The sequence below is a fragment of the Mus pahari genome, chromosome X, assembly GCF_900095145.1.
Source record: "Mus pahari chromosome X, PAHARI_EIJ_v1.1, whole genome shotgun sequence".
NCBI lineage: Eukaryota > Metazoa > Chordata > Mammalia > Rodentia > Muridae > Mus > Mus pahari.
This window is the reverse complement of record NC_034613.1, coordinates 82052775-82072635: the sequence shown is the minus strand read 5'-3', so window position 1 is coordinate 82072635 and position 19861 is coordinate 82052775. Positions and strand designations below refer to the sequence as shown.

At 45.0% G+C, this 19861-nt stretch overlaps 1 protein-coding gene across 1 annotated transcript in view; it reads left to right on the top strand.

Moving 5' to 3' along the window:
• Window positions 1-6373: 6373 nt before the first annotated feature.
• Amer1 (APC membrane recruitment protein 1) overlaps window positions 6374-19861 on the top strand; it is a 20577-nt gene continuing 7089 nt past the window's right edge. The window contains exons 1-2 of the mRNA XM_021187999.2: window positions 6374-6549; window positions 18544-19850. Of these exons, the coding sequence (XP_021043658.1) occupies window positions 18628-19850 (1223 nt within the window). The 5' untranslated portion in view covers window positions 6374-6549; window positions 18544-18627. The remainder of the gene's footprint in view (window positions 6550-18543; window positions 19851-19861) is intronic.

The following is a 19861-nucleotide window of genomic DNA, read 5'->3' as shown; positions in this document are numbered from 1 at the left end:
CCAGGGCTTTTTCTTTTTCTTTTTTTGGGGGGAGGGGGGAGATCTTATTTTATTTTATTTTTAATTTATTTTTTTACACTCCGTATTTCATTACCGCCCCCCCATCCATCCCCCCTCTGCTCCACATCCCACACCTCCTCCCTACCCCACCTCATCTCCATGTGGGCCCCCCACCCCCTACCCCACCTGACCTCTAAACTCCCTGGGGCCTCCAGTCTCTTGAGGGTTAGGTGCATCATCTCTGAATGAACACAGTCCCAGCAGTCATCTGCTGTATGTGTGTTGGGGGCCTCATATCAGCTGGTGTATGCTGTCTATTTGGTGGTCCAGTGTTTGAGAGATCCTGGGGGTCCAGGTTAATTGAGATGGCTGGTCCTCCTGCAGGTCTGCCCTCCTCAGCTTCTTTGAGCCTTCTCTAATTCAACCACAGGGGTCAGTCGCCTCTGTCCATTGGTTGGGTGCAAATATCTGCATCTGACTCTTTCAGCTGCCTTTTGGGTCTTTTGGAGGTTAGTCATGATAGATCCCTTTCTGTGAGTGCTCCATAGCCTCAGTAATAGTGTCAGGCCTTAGGACCTCCCCTTGAGCTGGATCCCACTTTGGAGCTGTTGCTGGACATTCTTTTCCTCAGGCTCCTCTCCATTTCCATCCCTGCAGTTCTTTCAGACAGGAACAGTTATGGATCAGAGATGTGACTGTGGAATGGCAACCCCATCCCTCACTTGATGCCCGTCTTCCTGCTGGAGTGGGCTCTATAAGTTCCCTCTCCCTACTGTCTGGCATTTCATCTAAGGTCATTCCCTTATTTATGATAGCCAGAAGCTGGAAACAACCCAGATGTCCCAAAACAGAAGAATGGATACAGAAAATGTGGTTCTTTTACACAATGGAATACTACTCAGTCATAAAGAACGGGGACATCCTGACTTTTGCAGGCAAATGGATGGAACTAGAAAATATCATCATGAGTTAACTCAGACCCAAAAGAACATGCATCGTATGTACGCACTAATAAGTAGATATTAGCCAAAAAGAAAAAAAATCATGCAGAATACCCAAGATACAGTCCACAGAACTCAGAAAGGTCAAGAAGCTGAAGTGCCCAAGTGAGGACGCCTCAGTCCCACTTGGGAGAGAGAAAAATAGTGATCATAAGTGGGGAGGGAGGGAAAGTTGATGGGGTTTGGGGGAGACTGGGGAGGGAGAGGGAAACCTGATCTGGTATTGGGTAAGGGAAAAGGACTGAAGCCCTGAGGGCCAGCAGAAAGAATGTAATCAGGCAACCTCAGGAAATAAAAGGTTGAGTGGACCCCCAAAATGCACCAGAGACCTGGGAGGTGAGAGACTCCCAGGACACAAAGGGAAGGACCTTGAGATGTTGAGAAAAAGATGTGTTTTTTTTTTTTTTAGGGTGAAATGTTCTGAAGATATCTGTTAAATCCATTTGATTCATAACTTCTGTTAGTTTCACTCTGTTTAGTTTCTGTTTCAATGACCTGTCCATTGGTAAGAGTGGGGTGTTGAACTCTCCCCCTATTATTGTGTGGGATTCTATATGTGTTTTGAGTTTTACTAAAGTTTCTTTTATGAATTTGGGTGCTCTTGCATTTGGGTCATAGATGTTCAGAATTGAGACTTTCTCTTGGTGGATTTTCCCCCTTGATAAACATGAAGTGTCCTTCTTCATCACATTTGATAATTTTTGGTTGAAAATCTACCTTATTGAATATTAGGATGGCAACTCCTGCTTGTTACCTGGGACCATTTTCTTGGAAGACCATTTGCCATCCTTTTATTCTGCGATAGTGCCTGTCTTTGTTGTTAAGGTGTGTTTCTTGTGTGCAGCAAAATGCCAGATCTTGTTTGCATATCCAGTCTGTTAGCGCATGTCTTTGGGGGGGGGGGCATTTCCAGATAGGGTTTTTCTTTGTAGCCCTGGCTATCCTGCAACTCACTCTGTAGACCAGGCTGGCCTCAAACTCAGAAACCCACCTGCCTCCTAAGTGCTGGGATTAAAGGCATGCACCACCACTGCCTGGCAATGTATGTCTTTTTATAGGTGAGTTGAGTCCATTAGTATTAAGAGATATCAAAGAGAGATGACTGTTGGTTCCTGACATGTTTGTTTTTGTAGGTGGTTTTATGAGCTTGTGGCTCTCTGCTTTTGACTTTGTTGTGATAAGCTTAATATCTTGTCCTTTCTTTGATGCAGGTATCTCCTTGTGTTGGAGTTTTCCCTCCAGGATCCCTTGTAGGGCTGGGTTGGTAGATAGATACTGTTAGAATTTGTTTTTTTTTTCCTGGAATATTTTGGTTTCTCCATCTATGTTGATTGAGAGTTTTGCTAGGTATAGTAGCCCTGGCTGGCATTTGTGTTCTCTTAGTGTCTGCATGACCTCTGGCCAGGCTCTTCTGGCTTTCATAGTCTCTGTTGAGAAGTGTGGTGTAATTCTGCATGTTACTTGGCATTTTCCCCTTGCAGCTTTTAATATTCTTTTCATGTTCTGTGCTTTTAGTGTTTTGATAATTATGTGACAAGATGACTATTTTCTGATCCCGTTTATTTGGTGTTCTATAGGATTCTTGTACCTTTATGTCTCTTTCTTTACGTTGGGAAAGTTTTCTTCTATGATTTTGTTGAAGACATTTTCAGGTCCTTTGAGCTGGGAATCTTTGTTCTCCTCTATTCTGATTATCCTTAGATTTGGTCTTTTCATTGTGTCCTAAATTTCTTGGATGCTTTGGGTTAAGAGTTTCTTATGTTTTGAATTTTCTTTGACAGTTGTGTCAATCTCTTCTACCTTATTGTCTACACCTGAGGCTCTCTCTTCTATCTCTTATATTCTGTTAGTAATACTTACACCTGTAATTCCAGACCTCTTTCCTAGGTTTTCCATTTCCAGGTTTGCCTCCATTTGTGTTTTCTTTATTGTTTCTACTTCCACTTTTAGGTCCTGGATAGGTTTATTCAATTCCTTCACCTGTTTACTTGTGTTTTCCTGTATTTCTTTCAGCGAGTTATTGATAATCCTCCTTAAAGGACTCTATATCTTTATGAGATAGGATTTTAGGGAAGATTCCTGATTTTCAGGTGTTTTTGTCTATTCAGGGCTTGCTGTGGTGGGAGAACTGGGTTCTGGTGATGCCCACATATGTTGGCTTCTATGCTTATGGCCTTGCGCTTGCCTCTCACCATCTGGATATGCCTGGTGTTTGTTGATCTGGGTGACTGTCTGAAGTCTGCCTCTTTTGTCCCTGGGTTGCTTCAGGTCTCCTGTTAGGCTTGTAGCCCTGGATGTATCAGACCACCTGTGGGGCCTTCCAACTGGGAGCTCATCCCAGGGGCAGAGAAGCTGCTGATCTGTTGCCCTGGCTACAGTAGATCTTGTGGGAGGCCTTCAGACTGTTGGGTCTTCAGTGGAGCAGTCAAGCTCTTGTCCAACTGGGCTGAGTGCAGTGGATCCTCAACTGCTCTGAGTGCAGAGGGTCCTCAAATGCTCAACTGCTCTGAGTGCAGTGGGTCCTCTAGGGTGTATCAGGATATGGAGTCTTCATGGGACCAACTAGGAGTCTGTCCCAGCAGCAAGGACAGGCAGAAGAAGTGGAAGGGACAGAAGGAAGGGGAGTGGTATTTGGGAGGGTAGGGGGGGTTGGTAGGTGATGGGTTCCAAGTCCACCAGGCTCCCAGAAGCAACTCTGGAACTGGGGGATGGGCATTGAGGGGGTTGCTTACCAACTGCCCTGAGTGCAGCAGTTGCTCTAGGATGGATTGAAATATGGAGTCTTTATTTGCCAGGCACTGGCATAGCCTCATATGAGAGAGCTATATCAGGGTCCCGTCGTGTATGAGGCTATGCCAGTACCTGGCAAACACAGAAGTGGATGCTCACAGTCATCTCTAGGATGGAACACAGGGCCCCCAAGGGAGAAGCTAGAGAAAGTACCCAAGGAGCTGAAGGGGTCTGTAACCCTAGAGGTGGAACAACAATATGAACTAACCAGTACCCCCAGAACTCGTGTCTCTAGCTGTGTATGTAGCAGAAGATGGCCTAGTCAGCCTTCATTGGGAAGAAAGGCCCCTTGGAATTGCAAATTTATATGACCCATACAGGGGAACGCCAGGGCCAAGAAGTGGGAGTGGGTGGGTAGGGGAGCAGGGCGGGGGAGGGTATAGGGAACTTTTGGGATAACATTTGAAATGTAAATAAAGAAAATATCTAATTAAAAAAAAGAAATAAACCCTTCCCCCTCCGGAAAAAAAAAAAGAAATATGAAGTCTTCACAGGAGCAGACCCACTCAGGGCTTTTTCAAGGCCACAATCTGGCTGGTTTGCACATGTACCCACAGGCAGGACTGTCTTGTTTTATGTTTCCCTGGACTCCATATTTTAAAACTATCTTTTCCAAATAATAATCTTGGTCGAATTAAAAAACAAAGCAAGGATCTGTGTGAAATGTGAGCAAGTTTCAAATGACAGAGACACACGTTAGCAGAGTATGATAGAAGTGCTACAAAAGGAAATATGTCATGTCAGTCCCAACACATGAGAACTGGGGTTTTGCAAAGCTGGAAAGCAGAAATCCAAGGAAATGTTATAGTCCAGCCATTCAAAACAGGCTGGGGGAATGATTTCTACAGAGAAGATATACTGAGCAGCAGGTTGCCATTCAACATTTATTGAGATCCAGGACTAGGACTCTGATTCTGATTCATATTGCTAATTTTTGGTGAAGATATCTAGAATCTCATTGAAGGTCATGCAATATTTATAGAAGGGATTGAGTTGAACTGATCAAGCTTATTCCCTCTTTGGGAAAATAGAATAATTGGCTCTGGTGGGAGACCAGGTTTGTCAAGGTCTCATAGCAAGTCTGAGGCAGAAAGGAGAGTAGATACCAGCCCTTAACAGCCACATCAATTCCTTAGCTTCACACAGGCAGTGGCAGCAGTCCACATCTTACTAGTTCAGCTTCTGTGTCTTTACAAGGTAGACAAGATCCAACAGGGCAACAGGTGACTCTTCATTGGGGGTGGGGGCGGGGGTGGGGACTGCCATGGTTTTCTAATGCTTCCCTGATCCTCACCCTCAATCCACTTCTCCCTCCCCTTTTAGACACTGACAGAGTTTTCAAGCTGGGATTTCTGTGCATTCCAGAGCTGGTTATACAACCGGATTCTTTGTTGCTCCAGCTCACCTGGCACTGGCAGTTACTAATGCCACTTAATGTCTTTAGGCTAGTTAGAGGCCTAAGCTCAGTTGGCCCGTTGCCACATTCCAGACACAGTAGCCTGTAAGGCTGGTCTGACAGGCCTCCTTGGTGTACCTCAGTATGACCTCTGGTTAGGGCTCACACAAAACTTCTTTCCCTATCTAGAAAAGGGATCTGCACAGACCAGACTCACAATTGATGAAGTGTGCTCTGGAGATCTTGAGAATCATTCCATGTTCGTTCGAAGGTATGGAATTTAGGTGAGAGGCAAACTATTTAAACAGCATACTCTAAAAACAGTTATTTTCCTAGGGAAGAAAAGTGAAAGATACCCTGAAAGGTAAGCATAGGTCTATATTCCAAATATGTCCCAGTCACTGGCAGTCCCAGTCACTGGCAGTCCCAGTCACTGGCAGTCCCAGTCAGTCACTGGCAGTCCCAATCACTGGCAGTCCCGGTAAGGGAGGTGAAGCTGCTTCTTTTTCCTGGGCAGCACTAGGTCCTTTGGTAACTGATGGTAGTTGACCTCAATCTTGCCTTCCCTAAGGGCCTGGAGCAACAAAGGAAAGTGCAGGGCTAGGGAGCCAGGTGGTGTGGCGGTGGGAGGACCAAGAGGCAGGTCACTTTCCTGACAGGTGATTTCCTCTCTGGGAAGACCAGTCACCTGGCCCTGCTGCCTCTCTTAATAATTAGCCAACCATGGTGCTAAAGGTTTCTGCAGGCCCCACAATCCCTGGCTCCCTCCTTTTCTCCCCCACTTCTCACAGCTAGTCTCGAACTGAGTGGAGAAACTCTTTGGTAGCCACCTGGGAGCAGTAGCGCAAAAGCACCAAGTTAAGGAATGAGGAATGTATGCAAAATCGAAACCGAGTTCCAAGAGTCTGGCAAGTCCCATCTGGGCGGGACTAGCTCCGGGAGTAGGGTGTGTAGCCACGCTGAAACCCGCCCCGCGTGGGAGCGGAAGTGGGGAGTCCCTGCAAGGGGTTCCGCAACCTCTCCGCCCCTTGCTAATACCACGCCCGGCTTATTTGCATTTAAAGAGAGAAGCACCAAGGAAAACAGTGGGAGGGCGAGGGCATGCCTTCCAGCCATGATGATTGGGCCATATGCCTGCCAATCATATCACGGACGTCCCACCCTATAACTGTGGAGTCCGGGGTGAAAGGGGTATGGGGGAGCTGCCCAGAGCCTGGAGAAGGGTAGTCGGCGCAGGAGACTGCTGTAGTCCCGGTGAAGGCTGCGGCAGGATCGGTGGTGGTGGCGTTCTCAGCAGAGGCTCCAGCTCAGATCGAAGCAGCGCAGCAGACAATAACAGCGCTGGGAGCTGGACCTGGCAGGGTAAGCTTTGCACACAGCTAGGAGCCATCCAGCTGAAGGTCTAGTGCATCCCCGCGTGCTCCGCTCTGGTCTCCTGGACTAGGGTATCCAGAGCCTGGCTGATCGGAGTCCCAGCCTCTTGCTGGTCTTTCTTTGAACTCGCTTTGCATACTGTCCAGCGAGGGGCCCAGGCCGTTAGTCTTTAGGGTCCAGGCGACCGTGGCTGGGGGGTGGGGTGGGAGGGCCGGAAGGCGGGCGGACTATCCTGGGCTACGCCTCTAGGTTGTAATGGGAGGCTGGGATGGGCCCACACGTGCTGTTGCGTGGTTCCGGGAAGGGCGCCGCTAGCCAGCACCCCGAGAATGCATTTGCAGGCCGGGAGCTCCTTAGCTTTGTTTGTAGTATATTTGCTGGAACAGCTGTTAGGCCGGTGCTGCTCACCCGCGAGGCCTTGCTGTGGCCCCTCCCCTCTGCAGTGCATCTCCTATGTCTCTCCTCTGCAGAGGAAGCTGGCGCGCTCGCTTATGGCCAGAATGAGACTGGCTTTAGGGTGGATTAAGATATCCACAGTCTGTTCCTCCTCAAGGGAGCACAGTTGGGTTTCTGAACTTCCCACTTATCCTGGAACCTTGGCCCTGTGGTCTCAACCAGCCGCACCCCCTCCTGGGCCTCCAGTCTGTCGTTTGGCTCCCACCCCCATTGCAGGCGGGCTGGACCAGGAGCTCTTACTGGCCCTTGGGTTAGAGCTGCAAGGCCGCTTTGTTGCCGCCCCCAGCCCCTACGCGCCTCTTTTCCCTTGTAGGGCATAGGGCGCGTTTTTCTCTCTCTCTCCAGCCTTTGGTTTAAAATAGCAATAGGCACAATATTGTGGGGGGGGATTTTCCTGTTAGAGGCGGAGGGGGCCATCGTTGTAGTAAAGAACACACAGTATATGTAAGGCAGACAAATCCTACAACTTCTCAGTTACTTAAAATACCCTGCCAGACTGCTGTCATTGTCTGCTGCAGACACCTCTGACACTGGTGACCGCCCAAAGGCGTGATTTCTCCTGAGCTTCCCTTTGAGGGGCTAAACTTGCCAGATGAGCCGTGGGAGGCAGAGGCGGCAGCAGGACTAATACAGCAGAACCATCCTCCCTGTCGCTGGACTCTCCTTGAGAGAAGTCTAGACAGCCCTGTCCGCATATGTCTTCTGCATCTCTGGCTGGCCTGCCTCAGCAACACTGGTATGGACTGGACTCAGGGCACTGCATTGTTGGACTTTCTGTCCTACCAGTGGAGATTCCAACAAAGCCCATTCCTTCGAGTGCCCTACTCTGTGCACCACTCTGGACTATTAAGGCATTCCTGAAGAATAAGAGAGGGGATTTGATTTAAGGGACTGTGCAAGCTGGACAGCTTTATAGTGGGGCATTGAGACCCAGTAAATAAATCTCTTACTTTGTAACATTAACATGGGAGATATATTACTATGATCCCACATTATTTTCACCCCAACCTAACTGACCAGACCTCAACACATCTTTGCAGCTGGTCTTTTATTTCCAGCGTCTGACTCTCTCCTGCTTTTACTTCAGTCCAACACCTTTCCCACACTCAAACACTCTCATCCTATACCTGTCCAAGTCCCTCCCTTTCAGGCCTCAGTTCTCAACCAACTTTCTCTTTGGGGCATTTCAGTTGCTTCTTGATGAGCAGACCTCCTTCTTGGAACTCCTGTGCAGTTAAGTTTCCCTGACTCTGCTTTGTTTCCCTTATATAGGTATTTAGGTTCTCCCAGAACCCTCATATGGGTAAATAAAGCCTAGGCCTCAGCTACAACCCTCTAGGATCCTAGATTTATAAAGCAATTAATGAATGAATGTTCCAGAAGGACTTTCTCTCTTTGTAGAACTTTAGAAAGACCTTTATCCTCCCAACTTGTGTTTGTCTTAATCCATGAAACATAAAGGAAAGGCGCCTAAGGCTCAGATATGGATATAATATTCCTAATGTGGGTGGAAAGAGGAATTGGATTGCTACTACATTAAAAACGAAAGTCATAATTAGTTCCCTCTATTATCAGGGTCTGTTGCTCAAACCCTGGGGCTCTGCATACTTTTGGTTGCTGATTCATGAGCCTACAGGCAAAATGCCATGGAGAGATCTCTCTCTGCATTTGTGAAGCATCTGGGACATACAGGAGTTTGGTAGAGAAAGAATAGACAGAATGAGAAATGAAAGGGAGTGCCCGGCAGACAGGGTGAGTGGTGGAGATGGCATAGCTCAGAGGTGCAAAAGAGTTTAGGACTCAGTGGTGGGAATTGCCAAACATCAAGCCTTGAAATGGTGATCTAATCTTTTTAGGAGAAGATCATTAGATTATTGAACAAAGGCTAGTTAGGGTCAGGGTTTGGGGTGGGAGTGGGGGTTTGCCTTCGAACCAATGATAGGAATGGAGGGGTGTTTGTTTGCTTTGGGGTATTTGTATTGGGGGAATTTGGGGTTTTGTTATTATTTTGAAACAGGATTTCACTAGGTAGTCCCAGCTGTTCTGGAATTTGCTTTGTAAGCCAGTGCCTTTGAACTCATTGATATTTGCCTGTGTTGAATGCTGGGATTAAAGGGGTGTACCACCACTAGCCCAATAATAGAGTTTTTGAAAGGGTTTTTAAATGGGGTCTTAGAGATTGAAAGCAACCTATAAGTTATGTAGGTATCAGGCTACCTCTAATGTTCTAAGTAGAGGAGTGGGGAGGGGCATGCTGTCACAAGAGGGAAATTTCACACTGTAAGATTCCTTTTGGCCTTTCATAGGTGGAGGAGGAGCACCTGGGCCTAAATACTTATATGCTAAAAGCTAAAAAAAAAAAAAAATCCTTCAGGGCTCTTTTTAAACACCCCCCCATCTTTCAGCTGCACAGGTTTTTGTGTGGACTAGCAGTTAAGACCCCTATGGTCATAGACGTGCCCTAGAAAGCAAGCAAAGTACACACAACAGTTTGAGGGGATACAGCCTACAGCCTATTGCTCTTTCATGGTAGCCTTTTATGTTGTGCTCAAGATCTCCAGCAAGCACCACTCAGTGCACATTTGATGAACTACTGCTCCCTCTTCCCACTATCCTATTCCTTAAAAGTGAAAGCTGCCTGGGTTTCTGTGGCAGTTGCATCCTGGGAAATCCCCCCCCCCCTTTTTTTTTTTTTTTTGCCTCTCAGTCAAGAGATTAAGGCCTGCAGCCTGCTGGGGGCTGGAAGTATCTGGAGAAGGGGAGTATTTGGGAAAAGTTGGCACCTCAAGAACTCGAATATTTGCACTCAAACAGTGTATGGAAGAAATAACCCCTGCTTCACTAGTCCAAAGAAATAAGGAAAACAGCAGCAAGCTTATCTTTTCATGAGTTTACTTGTAGAACTGTTGCTGTCTAGGGGTCTTGATCAGGTTTGTTTTCTCTGCCTGTTAAATAATTTAAAGGCAGGAAAAATCTTGAACATGCAGCTAGCAGTGGAAAATTCTGGAATACAGCAAACAGAGCAAACAGCAGTACAGTGCTTGTGAAGAAATGCTTGTATGACAGGTATGAAACATACACAGAGATACACACAGCAAGCATGCACAGGGGAAGACTCATGGCAAAATAGAGGGGTACTCAGGGAGCCAGAGCTCAGCAGCTCCTTAGGGGCTTAATTTTGTTTATTTGGTTGGTTGGTTGGTTAGTTGGTTTTTCTTTTTGTTGTTGTTGTTGTTTTTTTTTGTTTTGTTTTGGTTTTGGTAAGTTTCTGAAAGGTCTTCCTTCCCTAATTTAGGTCAGTTTGAAGAAAGGCCAGATGGCCGATTGACCCATAACTATTGTGTAAACATGTCCTGATCTGGCCTTAAACTTGTTGAGCCAGTCCATCAGCAAGGGGCCTTCTACCTGGAGAAAAAGCCTGCAAGGCTTTTGTTTTGAGCTGCCAGGCTTTTGTCTCAGGTCTGCAGGGTGAGGAAAAAGTTAGCCACATTGGGAGTTCACCATCTTTATCATCTAGCCATGGACTCCCTTCTCTCTGCTTTATCAGGGAATATTTGTAACTCCTCAGAACCAAAGACAGAGAAGGGAGTTCTAGCTCTCTCCGTCCCTCGCAGTTAGGCTGCCTAAAACTGAAAAGGGAAACTCCGCATGTTATCTCCTGAGTTTCTCTGTGCAAAGCCAGTTTAGGCAGATGAACTAGATGATAAAGTTTTAGCCCCAAGAGGAAATATTTCCTAACCTTTCTAAATAGATGGAACAGGTACAGCCTGTGTCTGACTTTGCCTTTGCTTGACTGGTACTGACACACTGCAGGGAGTTGGGGATGGGTATGTGCCGCAGACGTTCAGGGGGCAAAGCCACGTGTGGCACGAACCCGGAGACCGGCAGCCATTCAAGCTCTTTGGTCTTCATGCTGCACAGGGGGCAGCAGGTATGCAAACAGAGCTCCTACCTTGGTAAAATAGCTCTCTGATGAGACTCAAAGGCAGGGGCAAGTAAGTGGATCTTAAAGGCGGCGCTTCCTGATTGTGAGCTGGGAAATGATCAAAGCTGAGGCATCAGGATTGCTCCTCAGGGGTGGGGCGGGGTGGAGCTAAGTATTAGAATACTGTCCCAGCACTTAGGAGGTGCTGTGTGTATTTCCCCAGCACCAAAACACAAACAACCTGGAAATAAAACAGAAGAAAAGACACCATTGAGTAGACTCGCCTCAGGGCTGTGTTCTGGGAATCCAGTCTTCTGAACTGAATATTTTGAGACCTTAGGGTAGAGAAATAAAGCTGAAAAACTTTCAGTGGGCCTTTGGGAAAAGCAGATGTTGAAGGTCAGACAAAGGGGCTTGATTAGAAAGCTTGTATCAACTTCAGAGGACTCAGGGTGGGGACCAAGTGACAAATAGAGACAAGGTGCCTTGGCTGCAAGCAGCCTCATCACAAGAGTCCATTATGTAGTATCTGCTCCATGCATAGTAAACAGTTTGCCTTTGCATCAAACATCTTTAATCCATAACCAGTTTTGCAAGGTAGGGTTTTTTTTTTTTCATTTCAAACATATGGCACTTCTGTCTCAGAAAGATACTTTCTCAAATGGTTCTGCCTGAAAGGGGTGAGACTGGCATTCCAGTTTCAGGCTGGCAAACTCCAGCTGGGTTAGAGTCCAACTGAACCAGCATCCCAAGCACCTGCTCCGTGGTAGATGCAGTGACAGAGAGAGGCCTTGTGAGAGAACCTCAGTGGACAGACTGAAGCCTGCCACAAGGAAATAAGCAAGGGTGCATGCGTGAACAAGGCAGCTGAAGACAGAGGGAATCGAGCCATGGATACTAGGCCAGGTTTGGGATTTGTGGATCATCTGGAACTGATGAGTTGTTTTCTGAAAAGAAGGTGTCCCACAGCAAGAATGCTGCAAATTAGGAAAGAGTGGTGCAGGAGTGGGTAAAAGGGACTCTTTCGACCATTTCCACTGTTCCAAACCAGGAGCCCTTCTTTCATACCATGAACATTTTGATCTCAGGTGTTTATGGGCACCAGTAATGTGCTACCTGAGTACCAGGTAATCTCAGAGGACATTATGTTTAAGTAGGGTCAAACTTTTTAAAATTGTCCACTATGTTAGCTTTCTATTTCAGCTTTTTGGTTTTGTTTTTTATTTTTTTATTTTTTGTACCTCAAACTTCTCTCCCAAGGAAACAAAACAGAAGATATGTTCCATAGTTTGAAAGGAGTGGTGACAGCATTTGTTGATGAGGGAAGAGGTCACTAGCTGAATAGATAGCACTTGAGTACTGAAGTCATCAGGGGTTTTTGGTTTTGGTTGGTTGGTTGGTTTTGTTTTTTGAATGCATTGGGTAAGACCAAAAACAGCTGTAGACAAGAATCCCTTCAGGAAAAGTTAAACTGAGCTGGGACAGGGTTGAATAAGGAAAGGAAATGATAGCTATTCACAGGTATAAAGGGAACCTTCACATTTCTCCTGGCCCAGTACTTTAAAAACATGTTCTACTGGTTCTTGAAAATTTCATAAGTGTGTTTTGATCATATTCACACACCTTCTAATTCTTTAATTGGGGGCCCAGCACAGTGAAGCAGAGTGCCAGGGAAGTGGAACTCAAGAGGCCTAGAAGCTACTCAAGTTCTGTCATAATCCCATTAGAGGCCTTAGACAAAGCTTTTCCCAAGTCTGGGCACAATTTTCTTTTCTGTGACAAGGCTTTACCATCTGCCAGGACCAGGGATAAATGGGGTACTGGGATGAAATAGTGGGAATGGTGAATAGGGAATGCTTTGTATACTGGTAGGTATGCAAGGTGGTTGGAGAGTGTTAATTGCATTTCTGTTGATTGTGGCACTTGCTCAGTTTAAAATGTTGATCTTTCTGGTTTAGATCCTATCTCGAATCTCCCAGATGATCTAACATTGTTAGCTCCCTAAACATTAAAAGTTGATCTAATGAGCAAGTAAGGCTTTCTGTGGTATAACTACATAATCACCATAATTTATATTTAGGGGAAACTGAAAAGGTTTCAGAGATACCTATAGAGCTTTGGAGAATGCTGGCTGTAATCAACCCTGATTGGGGCTGATTTACTGCTAGAAATTGTCCAGCCATACATCGCTGGAATACACATTAATATAATTTTCCATAATGTTTGAGCTTCTGCTGTGCAATGTATTTTACTTGGTACTTTACATGCACTGGGTTTGTTTCTACAATAATCTCAATAAGTAGAAATTCTCAATAGCCCCATTTCACAACTCAGGAAATTGAGGGTCAGACAGGTTGGATAACTTGCTGAATTCTCCCAGCATGACAGAGTTAATTCCAGTGAAGAACTGTCTAACTCTCTAAAGGGAGGACACTCGGCATTCTTACATCTTCCTTATCCTCTCCCCACTAATATACTGAGGGACTGGATAAATTAAGAGTGGGCTTGTCTTCACAAAAGACTGCTTGGAATAAGTCTGGAAACTATAATGGGTGAAGGCCATGCTTCTGAAGCTGTACCCTGGGTTCTTCCCTGAGCCTAGCATTTCCTGTCTATTAAACTGATCTCTTGAAGCTAGGCCAAGAACAGAAAATGTAAAGGTTGAACTAAAGCTGTTTCTTCCTCAAGAGAAGTGTTTCAGGCAGGTCTGTGGCTGTTCTTCTACTTGGGGTTTAAGTGGAGGTGAAAAGAAGGATGCTCTTCTTTAGGAGCCAGCTTTTACTTGTCCCAGAATGGCCTGAGGTTGGTTCTTGGATCTTGAGTGGTTCCATCATTTTCTACCACGGCCTGTTCTCTGCTACAGTCAGTGACTGCAGCTAGTAGCCTCTATCTGGGAATATCAAGTATCTTGGTAGGGTTCCCATCAGCCCATCTGAAAAACAGCCAGCTACACTGACTGAGAAATCTGAGTGTTGAGGAGCATTTGGCAGGACGACTTTCTTGGCAAGAGCCTAAGGGAAGCCAGTCCCAGCCTAAGGGAGCTTTAAAGTTTGTCCTTTGCTGTTCCTTATGTTTTGGGCTCCAGTTCTCTCTCCTGAAGGACTTCTTCTTACCCGAGGTCAAAGCAGAAGAGCCTATCTTAGAAGGACAGTTTAAGGACCATGATAGATTAATAAGGAGTGTGAAGAAGCCTTAGGGTAGAGATAGCTAAATAAGACCAGATTAGGGAGCTTTGATCTATATAATATTTCTACTGTACTCCTTCAAGGTGTTCTGTGGAACACAGGCAAAGATGCTGTGAGCAGCTTTGAGGGAAGGGCATGGTTCTGGGAGGGAAAAAACAAGAGAGAGAGATAATATGGTTCAAGATTGATCCTTGCTTAGCAAAACATAACCTGGGGTCTCGGTAAAAGGAAGGTCCACATTGGAATAATAGAATCTCTGTCCCAGGGTAAATGAGATCTACTTCATAGCCTCGGGATTTTGAAGCTTTGGTGCAGCATTAAGTTTCTTGGTGATTCTTTTTTCTTCAAACTATACATTTTATAATTCCTTCTGCCCTACTTGCTATTTTTTTGTTGTACACCTGCGTAAAAGTCACAACAGAAATTCAGTATTATTGCTACCTTGAAATTTCCTCCACCAAAGAAATTAGTACATTATTCTTAAATTTAACCTCAGGAAAGTTCTTGTGACAAAGGCAGAATGCAACCAGATTCTTTGCCAAAATAACACAAAGGTTTTCTCTAGTGTAGTTGCTGCTGAAGTTTTTGCTCCCTGTTGAAACATCCTGAGCCAGGCATCTCGAGTCTGTTTTGATCTGAGCACTGTCTCCGAGCTTAGCCCATTAAGCTCTGCTTACATCCTTCAACTGCTTTTCTAGTCCAAAGTTCAAAACAAACAAACAAACAAAAAAACTTCATCATTCAAAAAATAAATAACCAAAACAAACAAATAGAAACCAAAAAGAGTTTATTTAGTTTATGTTTCCAGAAGTTTAGAATCCATAATGAGTGGGATAGCAAGGGCAACAGTCAGCAGGCATAGCAGCAACAACAGGAAGCTGAGAGTTCATATCTTGAACTTCACACAAAAGCAGAGAGGACAAACTACAGATAGCATAGAGTGTTTATAAACTCTCAGAGCCTGCCTCCAGTTACAATACTTATTCCAAGAATCTTAGACCTCTTAATCCTCCTCAAACAGCATCACCACCTGAGTCTACGGGGGATACTGTCATTCTAACCAGTACCGCTCCCTGGGCCTGATTGAATCCACTAGAATGAGTCCCTTCTGATGGATAAGAACACATACCTCATCTAGATCACCGCCATTTCCATTCCCTACTACTTGACAGAGTCCAGACTGAAGCTTCTTCCTCCTCCTTAGAACATCTTTACTTTCTTTTCCCTCTTTTTTATCATCTACCTACTTATCAGTATATCTGTCTGTCTGTCTACTTGTCTCCTACCTACCTATCTGTTGTTTGAGAATTTCATACACGTGTAAAGTGATTTTGACTATACCCACCTATCATTCCCCTCTCCTCCTCCAGGACCCATCTTCCATCTCCCTTACAACTTCATGCTTCTTTGTTTTCTATTGCAGTGAGTCCAATTAGTGGTGCCATCTGTGTGTGGATGTAGGACTATCCACTAGAACACAAGCAACACACTAGGGGCCACACTTCTGAAGAAAGCTGATTCTCCCTCCCCACAGCAGCGATCATTACCTGCCATTAGCTCTTCATGCAGGAAAGGAAGTTCTTGAGTCCTTTACCAATCCATACTGAAATTTTGGCTGACTTGATCTACTGCAGGTCTTGCACATGCAGTCACAGTTGCGGAAAGTTCACGTGTGCAATAGCTTTATCATATCCAGAAAAGATTTTGCATTATCCTTCCATTACCTCTTGTTCTTACAGTATTTCTGCCCCCTCTTCCTTGATGATCCCTGAGTTTTGGGGTAGGAGGCATGATACAGATTTATCTTGAGAGATGAGTACTCTACCGTATCTCATTAATCACTGATGGGGGTTGAGAGCTGCACTGATGTATGAGTATAAAGTACTTAGAAAGCAGTTTGGTAGTAAATCCATTGGGCAAAATAATAGTAGTAGGTTCTCTCCTAAGGTCTGGGATCGTCCCAGCCATGGGTTTTGGGACAAGGCAACTTTTCTGAGCCCAGGGAGTATATTCTACCTTTTATTTTTATCTAAAGGCTCATTAGCAGAGTATAAAGACTAGCACTCCATTATTTAGTTTGAAATAACAGGGCATCTTTAATCCCAGCTGTTGGAGACAGAGGCATGAAAATCTCTGTGAGTTTGAGGCCAGCCTGGTCTGCATGACAAACTCCAGGAGAGCCAGGACTATGTAGAGAGACCCTGTCTCAAAAAACAAGCAAACAAACAAACAAACAAAAAACTAAAACAAAAAATCCAACCAACAAATCAAACAAAAAGAAATAATAGGCTATTCTTTGAAGGCCTATATTATGCTATATCTTCAAACTTCTGTAGATAAGATTCTCTCCCTACTAGCCTGTAAGCTCTCTAAAGCTAGGACTGAGAGTTCCACTTCTTAGTGTGGCCTGATGCACCGACATTAGTGTCTGTCACTTACTGAATGTTCAGAGAGATTTAATTTACTAATACACACCAGGAAATACAGTTTCACATATAACTTCACTGCTGCCACCCCCATCCCCAATGTCATAATGGCAATCCTGTTAGTAATTTCAAGGCTGAAGTGAGAAGATTAATACTAAGGAATTCAGGTATATATGCTGGGCCCATATTTTCATTATAACATGAGGCACAGAATTTTAGGTAGTTGTTGTGCTTAGTGGTGAGGGTACTGTCTGTTCATTAGAGAGCTGAGTGTTGAGAGTGTAATGTCAAGCTATATTGCACAGAGAAATGTATAACTTGAGAAAATAGCAATTTAAATCTCTGCCATGAGAAGATCAGATGAATTACTCTCTTATCTCTGTAACTCTGTCAGAAGTGTATGACTCTGGTTGTTTAGCAAAGTGCTGGAACTCAGGTAACTGATGATTTAAGTATGCAAACTAAGTGAGGCACCAGACACGAAATTGTTTGGAATATGGAAACTTAGGTAGTAGGAGAGGTTCGTCTAATGAAATCACAGGCTAGAGTAGAGTTGTTTGTTTCTCTTCAACCCCAGTGCTGGACTACACTATTTTAACTGTGTGAATCTCCTTAATGTAGCATTCAGTCACTGGACCAGTGTTCTGGCCAGCGATTCCTGGGACTGCTGCAGTCTCACTCTCTTCCTTCCTCTCCTGTTTCAGCATCTTGTTGTTTCAGCATCTTGTTCTCTCAATCCCATCAACTTTTCTGTCTCCCTTTGTTACCCTAGATCTACAAAGAGGGTTCAGAGAAGGGACGGATGGGCTTTCTAAAAAGGATCACTAGAGTTCTGAAGGCTAATCACTGGTTTAAATGCTAGATGTTTACTGTCACTGGAAAATACCAGACTTGTCAGGAACCAAGGGAATGATGGGGTGTGTTGGTGTAGAAGGTGGTTAGCCCTTCTTTTTAATTCCAGTTCGATTGGCATTGGCACTGGGTAGCCTTGAGCAGAATTGTGCAGCTTATACCAAATTTATGCACTTAAGTATCTCTTAGGCTAGGAGCATGTATCGTACAGAGTTGTGTGTTCTCAAGTTCCCTTTCTAGAGAGCAACCTAGATTGGGACCAAGATATTGAGAGGAACAAAGTAGAAGAAATTTTTGCCTTACAGTTCTACAGTAGAATCTGGTGGTTACACTTGCCAGGAACAGTCAATAGAGATTCTGGTCTAGATCTACCCCTCATATAGTCTCTATAAGGGGGTAGGTGCTGGTAAGCTTCTTGGATAGAGGATACAGAAGCCAGGATGATATTTTTTTTTCTGAGGCTACCGTGTCATTTTGCAGGTCCTACATTACAGCTCTGATCTGCAACTCAATGTTGTTTCTTCTTTAGTGTTCCAAAGGTTTGGCCATTGTCCTAGGGGCAATTAAGAGAACCTCTAGTCAGAAGATAAAGCTGTTGATACACTTGTCTTCCCAGCTCTCAGAAAAATGTTGGTGATAGTACAGGTTAATGTTTAATTTAACTAAGGCCTGGATCCAATAGAACCCAGTGAAGGCTCAATGAGCAACTCCCTACACACAATTTTCAAAACTTCAATGATGCTAGAAGCAACCTCTCTACTCCTTTCCTGACCCCAACCTGACAACTGATAAGCTTCCTCATAGACAATAGCACAGCTGGGCTTTTGTACACCTACAATTGCCTCTGTCGAATCCTGCTCTCTACTTAAAACAGTCTAAAGGTAGTGGATTAGTGAGGGGGTAGCTAATGATAGCTGCCTGTTGCTCATTGTAGGGTTTAAAATGCCCTGGGGCTCAGAAGAAGCTAGATAGACCAGCAAATAAAACATATGGAATTGATGAAGGTTTTTCCAGTGTTTACTTATTTTCTCTCTTTCTCTATTTTAATCCTGAGACAATAAGCACCCATAAAAACAAACCTAGCCTGTGTACTTGCTCACTAGTATCTATCTGTCTTTGTCTCTCTTATCTCCTCCAGACCCCACTGTGATGCTTCCTGACTGATCAATAAGTGTGCCTGGAATCCAAAGGTGGCATTTCCAGTGGAAGAGTTGTCTTCATCATGGAGAGTCATCAGGATGAAGCTGTTCAAATCAAAGGAGCATCAACTTCTAGTGATGCCCAAGACCAGGGAGCTGAAAAGGGAGTCAAGAATAAGACAACTGAGACAACAGAAGGACCAACATCAGAGCCTCCCGTATCAGGCCCAGGTAGGCTGAAGAAAACTGCCATGAAACTCTTTGGTGGCAAGAAGGGAATCTGTACTCTGCCTAGTTTCTTTGGGGGTGGACGAAGCAAAGGTTCTGGGAAAGTCAGCTCTAAGAAAGGTCTAAACAAGAGTAAGACCCACGATGGTCTGAGTGAAGCAGCTCAAGGACCTGAAGATGTTGTCATCGAAGAAACAGACCTCTCTACACCTTTGTCCAAGTCACCTGCTCAATTTCCTAGCTCTCAGAGTGCCAATGGAGCTTTGGAGATAGGCTCTAAACATAAGACATCTGTGACTGAAGCCATAGAAAAAGCTGGAGTTGAGAAGGTACCCTCTGTGCACAAGCCAAAGAAAAGCCTAAAAAGCTTCTTTAGCAGTATCCGCCGTCACCGGAAGAGCAAGACTTCTGGGGCTGAGCAGAGTGGGCCAGGGGCCAAGGAACTTGAGGGGGCAAGAACCAGGTCTCATGAGCATGTGAGTTCAATCTCTCTGCCCAGCTCTGAGGAGATATTCCGAGATGCTAGAAAGGAAAATGCCAAACCCCAGGATGCCCCTGGACCAAAAATTTCTCCAGCACAAGTACATTTTTCACCAACTACTGAGAAGGCAGCTTGTAAAAATCCAGAAAAACTCACAAGGACCTGTGCCTCAGAGTTCATGCAGCCCAAGCCTGTTCTTGAAGGTAGTAGTCTAGAGGAGCCGCATGCTTCAGAAACAGAAGGAAAAGTGGTGACAGGAGAAGTAAATCCACCCAGTGGCCCCGTCGGGGATACACTAAGCGTCTTGTTTGGGGATGTTACATCACTCAAAAGCTTTGACTCGCTCACAGGTTGTGGTGACATTATAGCAGAACAGGACATGGACAGCATGACAGATAGCATGGCCTCTGGTGGCCAGAGGGCCAACCGAGATGGAACCAAGCGAAGTTCCTGCTTGGTAACCTACCAAGGAGGTGGGGAGGAGATGGCCTTGCCAGATGATGATGACAATGAAGAAGAAGAAGAAGAAGAAGAAGAAGAAGAAGAAGAAGAAGAAGAAGAAGAAGAAGAAGAAGAAGAAGAAGAAGAAGAAGAAGAAGAAGAGGAGG